Source organism: Theropithecus gelada, chromosome 16 (genome assembly GCF_003255815.1).
Source record: "Theropithecus gelada isolate Dixy chromosome 16, Tgel_1.0, whole genome shotgun sequence".
In the NCBI taxonomy this organism is placed as follows: domain Eukaryota; kingdom Metazoa; phylum Chordata; class Mammalia; order Primates; family Cercopithecidae; genus Theropithecus; species Theropithecus gelada.
The window spans coordinates 10,486,117-10,505,619 of NC_037684.1; the positions used below are offsets into that span (position 1 = coordinate 10,486,117).

The following is a 19,503-nucleotide window of genomic DNA, read 5'->3' on the forward strand; positions in this document are numbered from 1 at the left end:
TAATAGTAGTTAGAAAATATGATGAAATTAGGCCGGGCATGGTGGCTCATGCCTGAATCCCAGCACTTTGAGAGGCCAAGGCAGGCAGATCAATTGAGGCCAGGAGTTTGAGGCCAGCCTGGCCAATATGCTGAATCACCATCTCTACTAAAAATACAAAAAAAAAAAAAAAAATTAGCCGGCTGTGGTATCGAGTGCCTGTAATCCCCACTACTCGGGAGGCTGAGGCAGGAGAATTGCTTGAACCTGGGAAATGGAGGTTGTAGTAAGCTGAGATGGTACCACTGCATTCCAGCCTGGGTGACAGAGCAAGACTCTGTCTCAAAAAAAAAAAAGAAAAGAAAATGAAGTTAGAAACCTTATTTTTTTTGTTAGAAAATATAACTAAGGCCAGGCATGGTGGCTCATGCCTGTAATCCCAGCATTTTGGGAGGCCAAGGTGTGTGGATCGCCTGAGGTCGGGAGTTGGAGACCAGTCTGATCAACCCCATCTGTATTAAAAATACAAAACTAGCTGGGTGTGGTGGGGCATGCCTGTAATCCCAGCTACTTGGGAGGCCGTGGCAGGAGAATTGCTTGAACCCAGGAGACGGAGGTTGCAGTGAGCCGAGATCACGCCACTGTCTTCCAGCCTGGGCAACAAGAGTGAAACTCCGTCTCGAAAAAGAAAGAAAAGAAAAGAAAGAAATATAATGAAATTAGAAATCTTTAAAAAAAAAAAAATCTATTAACTAATTCAAGCCCATATCACTTTTGAACTTCTGACCTCTTTTTTTTTTTTTTTTTTTCCCAGACAGTCTCGCTCTGTCACCCAGGCTGGAGGGCAGTGGTGCGATCTCGGCTCACTGCAACCTCCACCTCGTAGGTTCAAGCGATTCTCGTGCCTCAGCCTACTGAGTAACTGGGATTACCGGCATGTGCCACCACGCTCAGCTAATTTTTGTATTTTTAGTAGAGACGGGGTCTCACCATTTTGGCCAGGCTGGTCTCAAACTCCTGGGCTCAACTGATCCACCCACCTTGGCCTCCCAAAGTGTTGGGATTATAGGTATGAACCACTGTGCCTGACCTTGATACTAATATCAGAAAGAAATTTCTTTTGTGGGTTCTCCTAAAGAGAAAACTGATATAATCAACATTGTCTTCAAAAAAAAAAAAAAAGAAAAATCCTTTCAGTAAATAAAGCAACAGGTTTCATTGAGTAGTTTCTTATTACATCTCTCAATATAGGCCAAATGGCATAACTCCAGAGTATGAGAGGAAGTCATTTTAAGTGTGGAAAAAATAGATTAAATTGTAAACTAGGAGGTGTAGCAGTGCATACTGATGGCAGGCTCGTGTCTTTGCTCTGTAAAGGAAGCATACAAATCAACGAAAAATATACCAACATCTCAGTAACGTATGAGCAAAAATGTGAAGTGATTTGTAAAAGGGGAGGTACAGTTAATCAGTAAACATTAATTCAAATTAAAACAAGGTTACATTTTTTACCTACTTTTTTTTTTTATTTTTATTTTTTTGAGACAGCTCTCACTCTCTTGCCCAGGCTGGAGTGCAGTGGTGCGATCTCGGCTCACTGCAACCTCCACCTCCCGAGTTCAAGCAATTCTCGTGCCTCAGCCTCCCAAGTAGCTGGGATTACAGGCGCCTGCCACCATGCCCAGCTAGTTTTTGTATTTTTAGTAAAGACAGGGTTTCACCGTGTTGGCCAGGCTGGTCTCGAACTCGTGGCCTCATGTAATCCACTCACCTCTGCCTCCCAAAGTGCTAGAGGCATTACAGGCGTGAGCCACCACGCCTGGCCTGCCTACTAATTAAGCCCAATTTTTGTGTGATCTATTTGTTTGAATACTAATAGTGTTGATGTGGTAAAATGTGGACTATATACTGTAGGGTGTAGTCACCTATGGAAGGAGAAGTTTGGCATCATGCTCTCCTCCTGGCTGTGAAGTTCTTGAAGACAGAGATCAAGACTGCGTTTTTCATCTTTTCTTCTTTATCTGAGCACAGTGCCAGGCACTATGTAAACATTCAGTGAACACGCAGTAAAAGCTGAATGAATTAAAGGAATTAATATTCATTCAGAGTAGCTGACTCAGTAATTCCACTTCTGAGAAAATGTCCTAAGGCAGCGATTCTAAATATGAATTCACAGAAAGAAGCAAGGTAAGTGCACAGAGTTGTTCTTTGTAAACGTGAAAAATTAGAGACAACCTGGAAGTCCAAATCTAGAGGACTAGTTAAGTAAATTGTGGTGAATCTTTACGCCAGGATCTTATGCAGCCATTTTGTAAAGGAACACGAAGTTTGAATGACACAGAACTGTTACTACAGGGCTTGAAGGAAATCTGTCAAAATGATATTAGGGATGTGTTTGGGTAATGAGACACTGGATTTTTTTTTTCTTTCTTTTTTAGACAGGGTCTCTCTCTGTCACCCATTCTGGAGTACAATGGTGTGATCACAGCTCACAACAGCCTTGACCTCCTGGGCTGAAGCAATTCTCCCACCTCAGCCTCCTGAATGGCTGGGACCACAGGTGCACACCACCAAGCCCAGCTAATGTTTTTGTAGTTTTTGTAAAGACGGGGTTTTGCCATGTTGCTCAGGCTGGTCTCAAACTCCTTGGGCTCAAGGAATCCATTCACCTCGGCCTCCCAAAGTGCTGGGATTACAGGCATGAGCCACTGTGTCCAGCCAGAACACTGGATTTTTCAATATTCTTTTAGTTTTTTCATTTTTTCAACTTTCTTTCGATAGCATTTGTTGCATTTATAGTGGAAAAATAAGTGTTTTTACTCTAGTAGGAGAAATGTATCATTATCCTTCATTCACTTGCAGAAACCCTCCCTGTAGATACCCCTTGTTACCCTTGCCCACTTCTCCTTTCCATTGTAATGACAGGTTATCAAGTTCTTACAACTGAATTTTATTTATTTACCTATTTATTTATTGTTTAGCGACAGGGTCTCACACTGTCACCCAGGCTGGAGTGCAGTGGCACAGTCATGGCTCACTACAGCCTTGAACTCCCAGGCTCAAGTGATCCTTGCATCTCAACCTCCCATAGCTGGGACCACAGGCAGGCACCACCATGCCTGGCTTGGTAGGGACAGGGCCTCGCTATGTTGCCCAGGCTGGTCTCAAACTCTTGACCTCAAGCAGGCTTCCCACCTCAACCTGCCAAAGGGCTGGGATTACAGGTGTGAGCCACCACACCCAGACTACTTTAGGGACTTTAATTGCAGTAAATCTGCATGGCAACCTGACATCTTTACCCTGCCTTCATCCTCTCCTGAAGCAGAGGAGAATCATGCCCAAGCTACCAGACATCTTCTCTCCTGACAGTCCACCTGACTAAGGAGGACTATAGTACCACACATCACCACCCCTAAAAGGCAACTGAATCAGAATACTGCGAACAGAAGCTGGGGAGAAGGAATGGGGGTAGTTTACTACTTAACCTGGGTTTCTCTATTTACATTCAGAGAGGCAGAATTCTTGGGGTCTGAATGAGAGTCTTCCAGTTCTATCCTTAATGGATTGGTTAACTGTTATGATAACTAATCCAAGGAACTTGGGAGAAAAGGCATGTGTTTGCTGCAGTCCTCCAATTTTCTTTGAGCTTCTGGAATTCACTTCATTATCCTCTGGATCAGAGAAATGCATTAAACTCTGCTTTTATTTCCTGAGCTCCAGCTACTAATGAAATTGATTGGCTAGTGATGTGTGCCGAGGGTGCCTGTGAAGTTGTGGGGTAGAGAAGGATGTGTCACCAGTTGTGAACTTGGAGATCAGTATGTGTCTGTGTCCTTCCTAATTCACCCAACCTGCTGCTTCCTGACCTTGTCCTAATATGGAGCAGGTTGAGCCTGGATATCATCATAGCAGTAGATACTTTTATTCTTCCCTTTTACAGATGAAGAAACTGAAGCACAGAGATACTGGCGAGGCCTGGGTTTATTCTGACAGTCAGAAGTCAACTTTCTCAACCTCTGTTCTTTGTGGCCACCTTGAGATGGGCAGGTTGGGTGGGTAAAACCAGAGAGGTACTTAAGTTTTTGTTGGGGGGAATGGGTTGATTTTAGCATCAAGGTTAATGAGTTCAAACACCAGGAGTCTTTTCTGGCAGCAACTTGTTATAAACAGTCGAGTTCTTTTCTGCACGTTGCCCTTGCATATATATACCAGGACTGTAGAGTAACTTAAAAGCCTCCTTCTTTACATTTAGATTTTAAGGTTCTTTGTTTGGGTGGCAATCAGTTCTTATTGCAGTTAACACTTGAAAACTAGATTTCTATACAAACCCCCAAATCAGCCACCCATCTCTTCTCTCCTATTGCTGCTGGGAAAAGATGACTGTGATCATAAAGCGTCTCTCTCCTCGCCATGAGCTCTTGGAAGAAAAGGCATCACAAAGACCAGGTGTACTTGCCAAGCTCGTGAATTTGGGGGAAAGGATAAGTGGGGAGATTCCTGGGTTGCTGCTGTGTGTTTACCTCTTGAGATAGCTCCTCTCGCCAGGTGAAGTGCAAGCCAGTTTCATTTTTGTGCCTCTTCCCAAGCTCCTGTGGCTACAAGCTTGCTACAGCTGCACCTTCTAGACTCTGAACACCCCTCCACACCTTTTCTTTTCTTTTTTGGTAAAATAAAAAATATATATATATACACACACAATAAGATGTGAAAATCTTGGTTGTACCACTCAATGAGTTTTGAAAAATGCATACTCTCAAGCATATAACCCATGCCTCTATCAGGATATAGACTACTCCATCAATCCGGAAGTTTTCTTATGCACCTTGTAAATTGTCACCCTACTCAGATATAATCCCTGGTGTGATTGTTTTTATACCGAGGATTAGTTTTTTCCAGACCTTTTTAAAGAGACCTTGGAATTTGATTTTGTTGTTTTGAACAAAGCCTATTGGGTTTGGGGCCCATCTAACCTGGAGCTTTGCCCTGTTCACATGTGGTGGCTCTAACTCCTTTAGTGTAAACAAATGTGAGGTAAATGCGGAAAAGGGCTGGACATTTTTGCCCTTCCCTCAGACTCCCATTGTGAGCATCCTTTTCTAGCGTCAGTGTCTAGATGCTAAAGAGTGGTTTTACCTAACTTTTGTTTTTTTAAGACACTAGGTAAGGGTATAGAGATGAATTAATCTTCCAACTTGACAACACAAGAATGCACTGTAAATTGAACCTGAACACCGGAGTATTCATTTCTCTCAATACCCGTGTGCTTCCCCTTATAATTGCTTTTTTCGCTAGGTTAGCTGTGGCAGAACAACAATCATTCTTTGCCCAGATTATACCATGTCATTGTACCCTTGATAACTGCTAGGTATGTCCTCTGTCTGTAAAACTTGAGTTTCCCACTGCATGAGGAATAGCACACATTCCACAGAAATAGTGTAAGGTGTTACTTGTCATGAAGAAGCCTTTACTCTAGCAGAACTGATAAGAAATACCTGCATAAATGTAAATGACATAAACCAACATCTGTGTAGTTCAAATCATTTGTAACAAAACTATACAAACTCCCAGGACTCTGGATTAGACGCTCAAACCGGAGAAATCATTGTTAGAAAGAGACATGATTGAGGTTTTATGGGAAGCTTTTAATGCTTAACACTATTGCTTCATTTCAGCTAAATGACTTCCTTAATGAACTACATTGCCACAGTGAGGCCCTTTGATTCCATACTACTATTACTATTACTACTACTACTACTACTACTACTACTACTGGTTACCTTTTATTGATATTTTGCACCTAGGGCCTGCCAGTCCTTGTGCTATATGCTTTACATTCATTCTAATTGAATCCTGGTAACCCCATGTCATCACATGATGAGTCCTTATAAGGGGAAGGTAGGAGGGGAAGAGTGAGAGAAAGTGATGTGACAACAGAAGCAGAGAGAAGAGGAAAGTGGCAGATGCTACCTGCTGGCTTTGAAGATAGGACCACGAGCCAAGAAGTGCAGAGGCCATCTCTAGCAACTGGATTATACTCTAGAAGTATGATTATCACTTTTACAGATGAAGAAATTAGGGCTTTGAGAAGATGAAACTTGACTGAAACTGACAAGTCTGCGATTTGAATCTGTATCATTTCAGAATCCATTCTTCTTCCTACTCTATGTTACTTCCAGCTTTTAAGTTACTGAAGATGACTTCTTTCTTCCCATGAAGGCTGTGAGGCTGTTTCTGTCGGAAGACAGCTGCTTCACCTTCTCCAGTGAAAGTCACAGAACGTAGTGCTGCATCACAGTAGTCATGCTTGGGCTGAGGAAGGCAGGGTGCACCAGTCTTAAACTCCAAACTATGGCTCCTTGATGTTTATTTAAGCTGGAAATGACACAGTCATTCCCCTGTCCATGGCAGAGAATAGGTTCCAGGACATCCCCCATTTCTGGATATAAAAATCTGCAGACGTTCAAGTCCCTGATAAGAAATGACATAGGATTTGCATATAACCTATGCATATCCTCCTGTGTGTTTTAAATCATCTCTAAATTACTTATAATACCTAATACAATGTAAATGCTGTGTAAATAGTTATTATACTGTATTGGACCTTTTTATTTGTATCATTTTTGTTTTTTCCTATTTTTTCCTCCGAACATTTTTGATCTGAGATTGGTTAAACCCATAGATGTGGAACCCATGGATACCGAGGGCTGACTGTACTGGCAAAGCTCTGTGCTCTGTCTTTGGTACTCTTTATCCCTGTACTAAGGCTCCCTCTTGTGGTAGAAGCATGTCTTCTCCGGGCACAGACTGAACACCTGCTTCTTTCTCAAGAGGTAAAAATCACCTAGTTTAGTGAGATGTGATGCACTGAGGTTGGCTCCCTAAGTGACTTGTCATCTAAGGTTTTATCTTGTGAAGTGGGTTGAAGTTCAGTAGGGTTGGAACAAACAGAGAATTCTGTCCTGGAAAATTAATCGATTTTTGCCATATAAAATCTAAGAGAGGAGAAAAGGTTGTTATTCACCTGTATTTTAGTCAATTGGCAATCACACAGGCTCTTTGATTCCACTGTTCACCTCAGTGAAATATGAATTCTTTTGTACTTCCTTTCAATGTGAAATTGACCTGTGAATTTCAGAGTACTTATTTCCTATTGCTGTGACATATCAGGAGAACAGTTTATTTTTTATTTTTATTTTTATTTTTTTGAGGCAGAGTCTGGCTCTCTTGCCCAGGCTGGAGTGCGGTGGCCGGATCTCAGCTCACTGCAAGCTCCGCCTCCTGGGTTCACGCCATTCTCCTGCCTCAGCCTCCCAAGTAGCTGGGACTACAGGCGCCCGCCACCTCGCCCGGCTAGTTTTTTGTATTTTTTAGTAGAGACGGGGTTTCACTGTGTTAGCCAGGATGGTCTCGATCTCCTGACCTCGTGATCTGCCCGTCGAGAACAGTTTATTTTTAATGGTGATGGCATTTTTGTCATCTTGCCAGTCTGCACAATGTTTTAGACACAGGATCTTTACTGTGTCTCTGCAGGGCTGTCCTCAGTTGACAGAAGGCAGCTGTGGTAGACAGAATGATGGCCCCTCAAAGCCGCCCATGTCCCTGGAACTTGTGAATATGTTACCTTTGCAAATAGGATTAAGTTAAAGGTGTTTCATTGGGGAAGGTATCCTGGTTTGCCCAGGTGGCCCCAATGTCATCACAGGGATCCTTAGAAGGGGAAGGTAGGAGAGCAAGAGTGAGAAAAAGTGATGTGATAACAGAAGCAGAGAGAAGAAGAGAGTGACAGAAGCTACCTGCTGGCTTTGAGTATGGGACCACAAGCCAGGGAATGCAGAGGCCGTCCCTAGAAGCTAGAAAAGGCAAGGAAACAGATTTTTCCCCTAGAACTCCCAGAAGGAATGCAGTGCTGCTCACCCATTTTAGACTTCTGAAATCCACAACTGTAAGAGGATGCATTTGTGTTGTTTTAAGCCATTAAGTTTATGCTACTTTGTGACAGCAGCAATAGGAAAGATTATACAAAATCTGTAACCAAGCAAATACCAAAACTTTATAATTGCCTATGGAACCTGTGTCTAGATCACCCTTTGTATCAGTCAAATTAGACTAGGTTATGCTTCAGTAACAAACAGCTTCTTCCATCTTAGCAAAAGCAAAGCTTTATTTCTTGCTCAGGCTATATGTCCATCTCAAGTTGGTGGGGGGCTCTGTGCCATGTCCTTATCCAGGGACCCAGGTTGACAGAGCCTCCACCATGTGGAACACAGCTGGTCACCATGGAGGGTCAAGGGAACATGAGAAATAGCACATTGGTCTTAAAGGCTTCCTCCCAGAGGTGACGCTTTTTTTTTTCTTTTTTCCTTTTTTTTTTTTTTTGAGATGGCGTCTTCCTCTGTCGCCCAGACTGGAGTGCAGTGGCGCAGTCTCAGCTCACTGCAGCCTCTGCCTCTTGGGTTCAAGCTATTCTCCTGCCTCAGCCTCCCAAGTAGCTGAGATTACAGGTGCCGCCACCATGCCCAGCTAATTGTTTTGTTTTGTTTTGTTTTTGAGACGGAGTCTCGCTCTGTTGTCCAGGCTGGAGTGCAGTGGCATGATTTCGGCTCACCGCAACCTCCACCTCCCGGGTTCAAGCAATTCTCCTGCCTCAGCCTCCTGAATAGCTGGAATTACAGGCAAGCACCACCACACCTGGCTAATTTTTGTATTTTTAGTAGAGACGGGGTTTCACCATGTTGGCCAGGCTGGTCTCGAACGCCTGATCTCGTGATCCACCCGCCTCAGCCTCCCAAAGTGCTGAGATTACAGGTGTGAGCCACCATGCCCGGCATTTTTTTTTTATTTTTAGTGGAGATGGGGCTTTGCCCTGTTGGCCAGGCTGGTCTTGAACTCCTGACCTCAGGTGATCCACCCACCTCAGCCTCCCAAAGTGCTGGGATTACAGGTGTGAGCCACCACACGCCCGGCCTACATGTGACTTTTGCTTAGTTTATTGACTGTGGAAAGTTACAGGCCCATGGCTGATTGAAAAAGGGGTAGGGAAGGCCCATCCTACCATTCCATAAAAAGGAGAAAGATTATTGGTGAAGAACACTAATTACTACCAAACTCTTCTTCCTCAATAAGGATCTTCTTGGACACCATTGTAGGAGTTGATTGTAGGCTAAAGACTCAGGATTCTATATCTCAGTCTGACACTGGTGCTTATCAGTGTCAGTAGGCCATATATAAAATATATATTTTAAATCTTTACTAAATGCATGAAATACTTGCCAAATAAGGAGACGATCAATTTAAGGTGACTTATAGAGGGCATATCTTATATGAAGACAGCCAAACTGTTATCTTATATGACTGGTGCCAAACTCTTGCTATTATACTACAATAAACACCCTGTTTATACATGTATACTTAGTTAATTTTGTCAGCTGAAAGAGTAATTTGATCACAGGGTCATTTATGCAGAGCCTTATGGTTTTAATTGGCTATTACAGTATGACCTTTTCATTTGCTTTCTTTATGCCTTTGGTAAACAGATATTAAGGGGCTTTATTAATTGGATTGATTTCAGGATTTAGAGTTTTCCTAGATTCTAACGATTTATCAAATAGCCCTGATTCAGTAACATGATGACTATCTATAATGTGGGTTACAGAGGTGATACCATGTTTTAACCTCTTTAAAAAGCTTGCTAAGAGTTCGTCAAAGTGAATAATTGTGATAAGCATATAGACTATGTTTTCACTTCCAGAGCATGTTTTATGTCCATCTGAGATATATAGAAATGGGAGAGAGGTGTTAGGGCAAGTGAAATTGTTACCCTTTTACAGATGACTGACTGCAGAACAAACAAGTGTCAGTGCCAGCCTCTTCTGCATTTGACCACAGTGACCATGGTTGCACTAAAAAAGACAAGAGAGAAAAGAAAAAAGATCCTATGTCGTGGCTAAGGCCATGTAAGTTTACTTTGATCACCTATACCAGAGTCCTCTTGCACACAGTTGAAACATACACCTCCCCTTTTCTTCTTCGAAAACCATGTGTTCTTCCTTCCCCTGCTGTGATCTCAGTGGATCTAGCTCAAATGTGTTTAAGAAAGGTTTGTGGAGCTAGTTCATGGTTTATTATTTCAAATTAGAAAGGAACAGGGAACATCATACATAATCTATACGTTTTTATAAGGAGAAACCTTTTTTTTTCCCTGGTGAGGAAAAATACGGATCATATAATTTTGCTTTGTTGCTCAAAAACAATGTGGAAACTCCTCAGTGGTTCAGACTGGAAGAACTATGGGAAATGTAGCTGTTACTTTGACAGGAATTTGCCATCATCCTGGGTCACCTCAGTATCCATGAGGACAAACCAGCTTCCATGCCAGGCTCCCAGATGCTTGACTGCCTGGACCACAGGACCCTTGCTTCCCCTGCACTTCAGCCACCCACTGGCATCATCACAATGGGCTGTGTTAGCAAACACTGTGCAGCGCCTGTGCAGTCTCGAACCCAGACATCGAACTTCCTGAGTCCGGATTGGCAACCCTCCAGTTGTCTCACTCTTCACTGGCACTGCTGCTGTTTTTGGTTCTCAAGACCAGGGTATTGTCTCTTTTACTGTGTTCCTATCAACCCTCTTCTGTCTTCACTTCTTTTCTCACCTCCTTACTCTCCACAGTGCATGAGGCATCCCTCCTCACTCCCTTCAGTCATGCTCATTAGACAGAACCCAACCGGAATCAATGCAGCCATCCACCTTCTCCTGGACCTTGACCCACTGTGTGCTGGTGGAGAGAATCACACCGCCAGTTTGCTGCTTGAAGCTCGCAAGGCTACTGCTATTTCAGACACAGCCGATGATCTCACCTCCTGCATTAGAGTGAGGATAAACCCTCTGAGAGGAACTCCTCAACTTCTAGGCTCCCACCTAAGATTCCATTCTGTCACACTAGTGTGTTAGATCCAGTTCTTACTGGCTTGAAAGAGTTTGTTAAATGTTCAGGAATTTTATGAGCCAGTTGTTAAACATGGTTATTACTCACAATTAAATGAAGACTGGGTGCAGTGGCTCATGCCTGTAATCCCAACACTTTAGGAGGCTGAGGTGGGAGGATCGCTTGAGGCCAGAAGTTCTAGACCAGCCTGGGCAACACAGTGAGACCTCATCTCTACTAAAAATAAAAAGTAGCCAGGTGTAGTGGCACACACCTGTATTCCCAGCACTCAGGAGGCTGAGGCAAAAGGATTGCTTGATCCCAAGAGTTTGAGTCTACAGTGAGCCATGATCACGCACGTCTCTGCACTCCAGCCTGGGTGACAGAGTGAGACTCTATCTCAAAAGCAAGACAAAACTAACACAAATGATATAAACTTTCAGTTAAATACATTATATTAAAAATAGTGGTAATAAATACTTAAAACATTCTAGTTCTTAAATTTTACTATTGTCTAGCTTTCAGGGTTATTTATGTCTATCACGGGGCAACCAACTGTCCCTGTTTGGTCAGGACTGAGGGATTTCCTCAGTGCTAAAAAGTGATAGAGAAAATGTTATTAGTGCAGATTAAACTTAAAAGTGTGTGGCCAGGCACAGTGCCTCACACCTGTAATCCCAGCACTTTGGGAGGCCAAGGTGGGCAGAGCACGAGGTCAGGAGTTCAAGACCAGCCTGGCCAAAATGCTGAAACCCCGTCTCTACTAAAAATACAAAAATTTGCCAGGTGTGGTGGCAGGCACCTGTAGTCCCAGCTACTCAGGAGGCTGAGGCAGAAGAATCCCTTGTGAACCCAGGAGGCGGAGGTTACAGTGAGCCGAGATGGTGCCACTGCACTCCAGCCTGGGCCACAGAGCAAGACTCCATCTCAAAAAAAAAAAAAAAAAATGTGTTAGCTGGGTATGGTGGTGTACACTTGTAGTCCCAGCTACTTGGGAGGCTGAGGCGGGAAGATTGCTTGAGCCCGGGAGGCAGAGGCTGCAGTGAGCCAAGATGACACCACCACACTCCAACCTGGGCAACAGAGTGAGTCTCGAAATAAATAAATAAAAATAAAAGTGTGCTGCGGGGCCAGGCGCAGGGGCTCACGCCTGTAATCCCACCACTTTGGGAGGATCACTTGAGCCCAGGAGTTCAAGATCAGCCTGGGCAACATAGGGAGATATCATCTTTACAAAAAATCAAAAAATTACCTGGGCGTGATGGCACGCACACGTGGCCCGAGCTATTTGAGAGACTGAGGTGGGAGGATCTCTTGAGCCCAGGAAGTCAAGGCTGCGGTGAGCTGTGATCATGCCACTGCACTCCAGCCTGAGCAGCAGAGTGACTGGACAGCTTTCCAAGATTGAGACGACCTCTTTTAACCATTCTATGTGTGTGTGTGTGTGTGTGTGTGTGTGTGTGTGTGTGTGTGTGTGTGTATAGTGAATTAGATAATGCATGTGAAGAGCTTAGTATAGTGCTTGGCAAAGTAAGGGCTTATTAGCTGTTGTTCTATTTATGGTCTGTAGCTGGTGACTTTCAGTTCTCTCCGCAAGCAGTAGGCCTGTATGTCTATCCAGCCACCTGCTTATGTAGCATGTGGCCTTCGCTGTCCCACAGGTGGCTCCAACTCAGCTTGGACCAAACTGAACTCTTCTCCTCAGCTTCCATCCTCAAACCTGGTCCTTCTTTCACGTGTCTTATTATGGTGAATCCCCTCAGCTGCCCGGGTCCCCCAACCTCTCCCATCCAGCAGGTCACCCAGGCCTGCTCATTCTCCTGCCTTGGCAGCTCTTTCCCGTGTCCATTTCTCCCCATTCCCCACCACTGCTGCCTTCATTCTGACCATCGGTACTGTCTCCAGGACTGCTACAGCAGGCTTCTGGCTGAGACCCATGCCTTGAGGATTGCTACCCCCAATTCATTGCCTATACACTAGCGAGAGGGATCTGTCAATAATACGAACCTGGGCCTGTGCTGATCCAGTTGGAACCCCTAGTGGCTTCCAGGATGCTCCTTATCTTCCTTGAAGTCCTCATGCTGTGGCTTCATCTCCTCCTTTCGTGGGCTCTGCCCCTACCCTCTAGATTCCTTCCCATACCCCATCTTTAGCTCAGAGGCCTTTGCCTATGCTGCTTGTTCTGCATAGAATATCCTTCCCTCCCCTACCTCACCCAACCCCATCCCCTTCAGCTAGCAGCTCCCATCTACACTCAGCCAAGGTGATTCTAAGTTCTAGGAAGCAGGCCGGATACGGTGGCTCATGCCTGTAGTCCCACCACTTTGGGAGGCTGAGGCGGGTGGATCACCTGAAATCAGGAGTTTAAGACCAGCCTGACCAACATGGTTAAGCCCTATTTCTACTAAAAATACAAAATTAACCGGGCATGGTGGCGTGCCTGTAACCCCAGCTACTCAGAAGGCTGAGGCAGGAGAATCGCTTGAACCCGGGAGGTGGAGCTTGCAGTGAGCCAAGATCGCACCATTGCACTCCAGCCTGGGTGACAGAGTGAGACTCTGCCTCAAAAAAAAAAAAAAAAAAAAAAAGTTCTAGGAAGCAGTATCTGGCTTCAGTCCCCATCCTCCTCGGGTTAGGCTAAGTGCCCCTCCCTTGTGCCCTGGCACTCAGGACTTCCCCTAAGTAAGCACACCTGGCACTCATGGCACTGCACTGGCTCCCCGGCGCCCACCCGAGACCGAGTTCTCAGAGGACAGAGGACGTGTTGTACTTGTGCCGGCCTTCCTAGCACCTGGAAGCATGACGGGTTCCCAGTAGATGTTTGGGAAGTTAAATTATTGTAGGGGTGGTGCTAGAGTACTTAACTTGCCGCTAGACCTACTAGGGGTGAGCGATGAGGGAGTGATGCGAACAGCGTGTGGACTTGCTGGACTTCTTACCCATTTGTCTTGTCATCCTCATCCTCACAGCCAGATGAAAACTCGCTGGATTTTTCCTCCTGTATGCTACGGCCTGGGATTAAAAATGCTCAGGAACTTGCCTGTGGAGTGTGCCTCTTGAACGTGGACTCGAGGAGCCGGGTAAGCCACGCAGCCTCGTTGCAGGTGGCAGAGGGCTTCCCTAACGTGACTTGAGACGACCTCATCTGGCCCACTTTACTGCAAAGTTTGTGACCAGAGGTGGGGATTTTCTCAAGTCCTAAAAGCTGATGATAGGAGCAGACACATCCCCTCGTGAGGGCAGCGGGGGAGCTGTGGAGGGAGTGGACGCGGCTCTCATGCCTGCAGCACCCTGTACGTAGTGGGGTGGTCAGGAGGAAAGGGTGAACCTGTAAGGATGTGTTCGGAGGCAAGAGGCCCTGTTCTGGGAATGTTGTTGACCTGTGGTTTCAACGTTATTTCAGAAAGAAGAGAAGCCTGCAGAAGAACATCCTAAAAAAGTATGAACCAGTTACACCTTATCTTAGCGTCTCCATTTTAATTTTGAGTGTGGAGGGCAAATTGGATGATTCCATCCATTGCATCCTGAACTGTTCCAGTCGTGAATCCTTCACTGAGTCAGTCTGGTTCCCATAATGTTTGATTGAGTCTACTAATGTGTCTGTGTGGCTCCACTTCTGTCTTATTTGCATGCTTGTTTCTCATAATTGGCTTCTGGTGTTGCAGTTACTTTTCTCTGTGATGAATGGGGTGACAGAACAAGCAACTTCTGGAAGCCTGGAAGGTGTAGTGACACACAGAAGGAGATCAAAGAGCTTATTCAGGATGTAGCCATTTAGCCATATTTTAACAGGCAAGCCACAAGTTGGGTTTCAGAGTTTTGTTTATATGCAGTGCATTAGAACACTAACCCCAGGACGCGGCTGAGGTTTGGACTACTTTTCCATGGCTGACTGTAGCTTACCGATAAGCCTACTCATCTGGAAATAATTCTTATGTGTTTAATGCCCATTCATTTCGAGGCATTTTTTTTTTTAACTCTATACCTGTTTGGACTTTTTGATAATGTAGATTCAGTTATTTGCTCCCAATGCCATTCGACCCTAAGAGTTGTTAACTGCCGTTCTCTGGCTCTCTCGTTCTCTAACTCTTGTAATTTTTTGTCATGATAGGCTTGTGGTCAGCTGGAGAAGTGTAAAGGGTTGCATGCCGTAGTCAGATGCCAGCCTTAGGAGGAGGGCTTCCTTCAGCACAGTGAGGGATCCAAGCTATCCACAGCCCTTGGCTACTTTAGTTCCCCTTATGATTCCCCCGCTCTGCCCCATAACCTCTGTCTGCCTTTTCCATGGAAGATTTGGCCGCCTTTTCCCGAAACTAGGTTTAGTGGTAACAATTTTATAGCTTTAATTAGCAGTAAAAAACCTTCTCTCTTAAATTCCTGTAGCTACCCACTCAGCTTTTGTGTGTGCCATTTTGGCCTCAGCCTCTGTGACCTGGAGAGATGTACATGTTGGTTTCTGAAAAACTCTGAGATGCAGAAAAAGCCTGACTTGTCCCACATCTCTGTTTATTTCTGGCAGGCATTCAACTCAGAAACAGACAGTTTCAAGCTGGCCTACGGAGGGCACCAGTATCACGCCAGCTGTGCCAACTTCTGGATCAACTGTGTCGAACCAAAGCCTCCTGGCCTTGTCCTGCCTGACCTGCTCTGAACAACTCCTCTGTGAAGCACTGACTCTTTTTTTTTCTGTGACACCCCACGGGGTGACAGGGACCAATCAGTAGAATGCGAGCGCTGCACAGTTCACTTCCCTGAATTGATATGAAGAACACCACAAGCGACGGGGCCCCCGAAACCCCCACGGCCAGTCTGCGGGGCTTCAGGTAAAATCGTCCCACTCAAGCGGCACGTGGCGCCAGAAGCTTGCTCACTGCTCTCTACTTTTCTTAAGGTTTTCTAAAATACAGACCACAGCTTTCTGGATCTAAGGAAGAACTTGCTGCTGCAGTATTGAAACTGTGAAGAACTGACATTTTTGAAGAAAAATAAACTACTGTTGCGGGACTAGAATGGGCAGCTGCTTGGAGCCAGTGCTTGTTTTTACCCAGAACACTTACTGTCCTGTGAAGTAGAGTGCATTTATTTGCATTTAGTTTGTTCATGTCTGAAATGAATAAAAAGAGGAAATTACGATTAAACTGATGTTCTGCTTTTTATGGAGAAGATTCTGCCCGTCTGCCCTGGACAGTAGCAGGCAGGTGAGGGCAGATTTTACCCACTTGGCTGTCACAACTGAACCAGTTCTCTACTCCTTCCCTTCATTGCTGTCAACGCTCAAGACTTTTTCCCAAAACATGCCTGCAGTCCTGAAGAATGCTCATTTTCACAGAGGCCCAAATCCTGTGTATCAGGAGAATATCCTTCCCTGCAGGAGCCTTCGCTGCAAACCTGTTTTGCCGCATGCAAAGACTGTGACCCTGGAGTTTTCTCAGACAAGATTTGTAAAGGCAGTGGAATGAAATCTCTTGGCAGTGGCCGCTCTCCAAATTTCCAAAGATGACTACATAGGGACCAACACTGCCTGACTTTGCAGTATCTGTGAGAAAAACCTGAAAATTAATTCAGGGTGAAAATGTGGAGTTCTTGGCCTAGTGTAAAGTATCAAGATGTATATTTATGGGATAGATACATGACTTAGAAGAAAATTGTCCAGAAATAGTACTGAGTTTTAGATGGAAAAGACTCGTGCTTCCTGGAGTAGGGAATTTTCTTTGCCATTTAATCTGAATGCATAAAATTAGGGGGAAAAACTCAAGTGGCTAAGAGCTGTTATTCCTAGGAAGAACGTACCAATCTAGGGCACACATCTCTCTGAATTGTTGATTATGCGCTTTATGAAGAGATTTTTCAATCTCATGTGCTTTACTTTGTGCGGTTTAGGCCCTCCGACCTAGACTTTTATTTTTAAACCGACAAAGTTGGTCTTGTCTATAATTGCTGCTTTTACATAATTTATTTTCCCTTCTCAGAACAAATTCTATCTTGGTCCGTCTTATAGCTTTTCCATGTTCTCCAAGAAAGGTGTGGAACATTTTCATTAAACAGCTGTTGCTGAGGCTCCTGCTTGACCTTCTGCACGCCCGAATGCAGAGAGAGGCACCGAGGAGAGAAAGGCTTTTCTCACTCGCTCCCGATGATACCGTCTCTGGCCGTTCCTGACTGAGACAGCTCACTCTGAATTGGCACCTTTGGAGCTTTTGCCCACCACAAGGTTAATGGGGTGTTTCTAACAACACAGGTGGGACAGCTTGTGGCAGGCTTTTCCTGAGGCCTCGGTGCTTTCATCCTGGGCAGCACCAGGTCCACATGGAGCTGGAATGCAAGCAGGCTTCTAATTGGTCTTAAAAATTTCTTTTTTTTTTTTTTGAGACGGAGTTTCACTCTTGTTACCCAGGCTGGAGTGCAATAGCACAATCTCAGCTCACTGCAACCTCTGCCTCCCGAGTTCAAGCGATTCTCCTACCTCAGCCCCACGAGTAGCTGGGATTACAGACATGCGCCACCACGCCCGGCTAATTTTGTATTTTTAGTAGACACAGGGTTTCTCCATGTTGGTCACGCTCGAACTCCCAACCTCAGGTGATCCGCCTGCCTCGGCCTCCCAAAGTACTGGGATTACATGCATGAGCCACCGCGCCTGGCCTAAATTTCATAACAGAACCATGACAGCAGAATCTACCTTTGCAATAAGAATGTTTCCCAGGAGTTAGAGACCAGCCCTGGGCAAGATGGCAAGACCCCGGCTAATTATACAAAAAATAATTAGCCAGGCATGGTGGAGTGCATCTGTGGACATTTGTGGTCCCAGCTACTAGGGAGGCTGAGGCAGGAGGATCACATGAGTCCAGGAGTCTGACAGTGACTGTTAAAAATTTATTTCTTTTTTACAACAGCCTAGGTGATAAGAGAGAGACTGTGTCTCTTAAAAAAAAAAAAAATAGTAAGTTTCCCAATTTGAAATGTTGCTGAGACATTTTTTTTGAAATGCTATGTAGATGCCTATCATGTCACAGTGGCCCAGGATCGACATTTTAAAAAGTTAGCTTGTTAGCTGGGCTGGTTTCTATTCCTGAGAAATTCCAGAATGCCTCAGATACAATTCCTTAGTATAATTCCCACTTTCCTTACCAAGAGCGATAGGCTTAGTCACTCCGTGGGAGGTGCCACAGGAAAATTCAGCAGACGCCAACAGAAAAAAAGCCTTTGCTATGAAAAGTATTCACTACCTTTCATATCTCTTGAATACTTGAAATGTTTAATTAGATGCCACCAATAGGGATCCAAGGAGTGTGGGACACCGTTGCGCTGCTTTTCTTTATAAACATTTATTATAATGACTCAACACTGCATTCAGCTTCACCTCAGCTCTTCCTGTTAGCCAGGAGCCCCGTGTCCTTGGAAACCGTAACCAAGGTTACTTATTTCCATACTGTGTATTGTGTCAGCCCGCTTCACCCCACTGCTTGAATGGCGATTAATAGCACTTTTCTTTTTTTGGTGGGATGTTTTGCCTTTAAAATTTTTATGGCTTAGTGTGTAATTTCATTTTTGTCTGGACATGCTTGAGATAGAAGAGGTACTGGATGTATTAGGATATTTTCCATGCTTTATTTTTCCTGTGGCTACTAGTTAGCATTTCATAGGGGTTGTGAATTTTTGATTATTTGAATATTTTGTGTACATACACATATTTGAAGGGTTTTGGGGGTCTTATTTGTTTAAAGGTGTCTTCTGTTTGCCTGTTTAATGTGTACTTCAGCTTTGCAAAGATTATAGGGCTGTATGTTTCAGAAATAGGAGATGCTGGCCCTGTACTGGGGACCACTACAAAAATTCCCCTGAACACCTTCGAGGTCAAATGCCTGCCTTTGTGAACAGTTCATAAACTGACATTTTCAGACATCTGCCATTCAGAAGGGAGCACTGTAGCCTGCTGTAGACCATTCCAGCAAATGTCAGAATGCAGGGCAAGATGTGTGTCGACTGTGTTTTTTAAGTTTAAATTACTTATTTCTTCAGGTGAGTGTGCACCAAGTAACAATACTGAAAGGCCGGCCCCTTGCAAGGCCGAGGAAATAAAGCTTAAGTGAAACAGCTCTTGGGGGGAAAAATGCCACTTTACGAATACTTTTCTAACAAAATAGCATTATAATGAAGTTTTTACTTAATTCCATTATTTATATGTTGATGTGAATATAAGTGGTTAAAAAAGTATTCTTGTGGGACATCTCATTACTTTGTAGCTGTGGCGTTATTAACCAGTGAATGCTGTGGTCCGTAGCAAAATGCGTTGTCTTCTGTGTGATGTGGAATTCAGGCCTGTAATTTTAAAAGATGGTGTGGTTTTTCCCTTGTTCGTATTTTAATAAACAACTGCTCTAATTGATATGTTTAGATATTATAAAGCTTTACCTTTAAAATATTTTTAGGGTCTGTTCTGAAATCACCCACTGTTAAACTTCCCTCACCAAAATACAAGTGTAGAAGAATGTCAGGCTACTAGACCTTTTCTTGGTCTTGTCTTTGTTGGGTTGATTTCACGTAGATGCAAGTCACGAGGATGAACAGGGGCCCACGCACTTAAGATTACAAAGGTGTTC

At 44.3% G+C, this 19,503-nt stretch overlaps 1 protein-coding gene across 6 annotated transcripts in view; it reads left to right on the plus strand.

Annotated features, from left to right (window-relative positions):
* SYNRG (synergin gamma) overlaps window positions 1–16,647 on the plus strand; it is a 93,378-nt gene extending 76,731 nt beyond the window's left edge. For 5 of the 6 annotated variants that reach the window (XM_025361203.1, XM_025361204.1, XM_025361205.1 and 2 more), the window contains 3 exons: window positions 13,873–13,983; window positions 14,307–14,342; window positions 15,423–16,647. In XM_025361203.1, the coding sequence (XP_025216988.1) occupies window positions 13,873–13,983; window positions 14,307–14,342; window positions 15,423–15,554 (279 nt within the window). In that variant the 3' untranslated portion in view covers window positions 15,555–16,647. The remainder of the gene's footprint in view (window positions 1–13,872; window positions 13,984–14,306; window positions 14,343–15,422) is intronic. The other variant, XM_025361207.1, reaches the window with a different exon arrangement.
* Window positions 16,648–19,503: the final 2,856 nt, after the last annotated feature.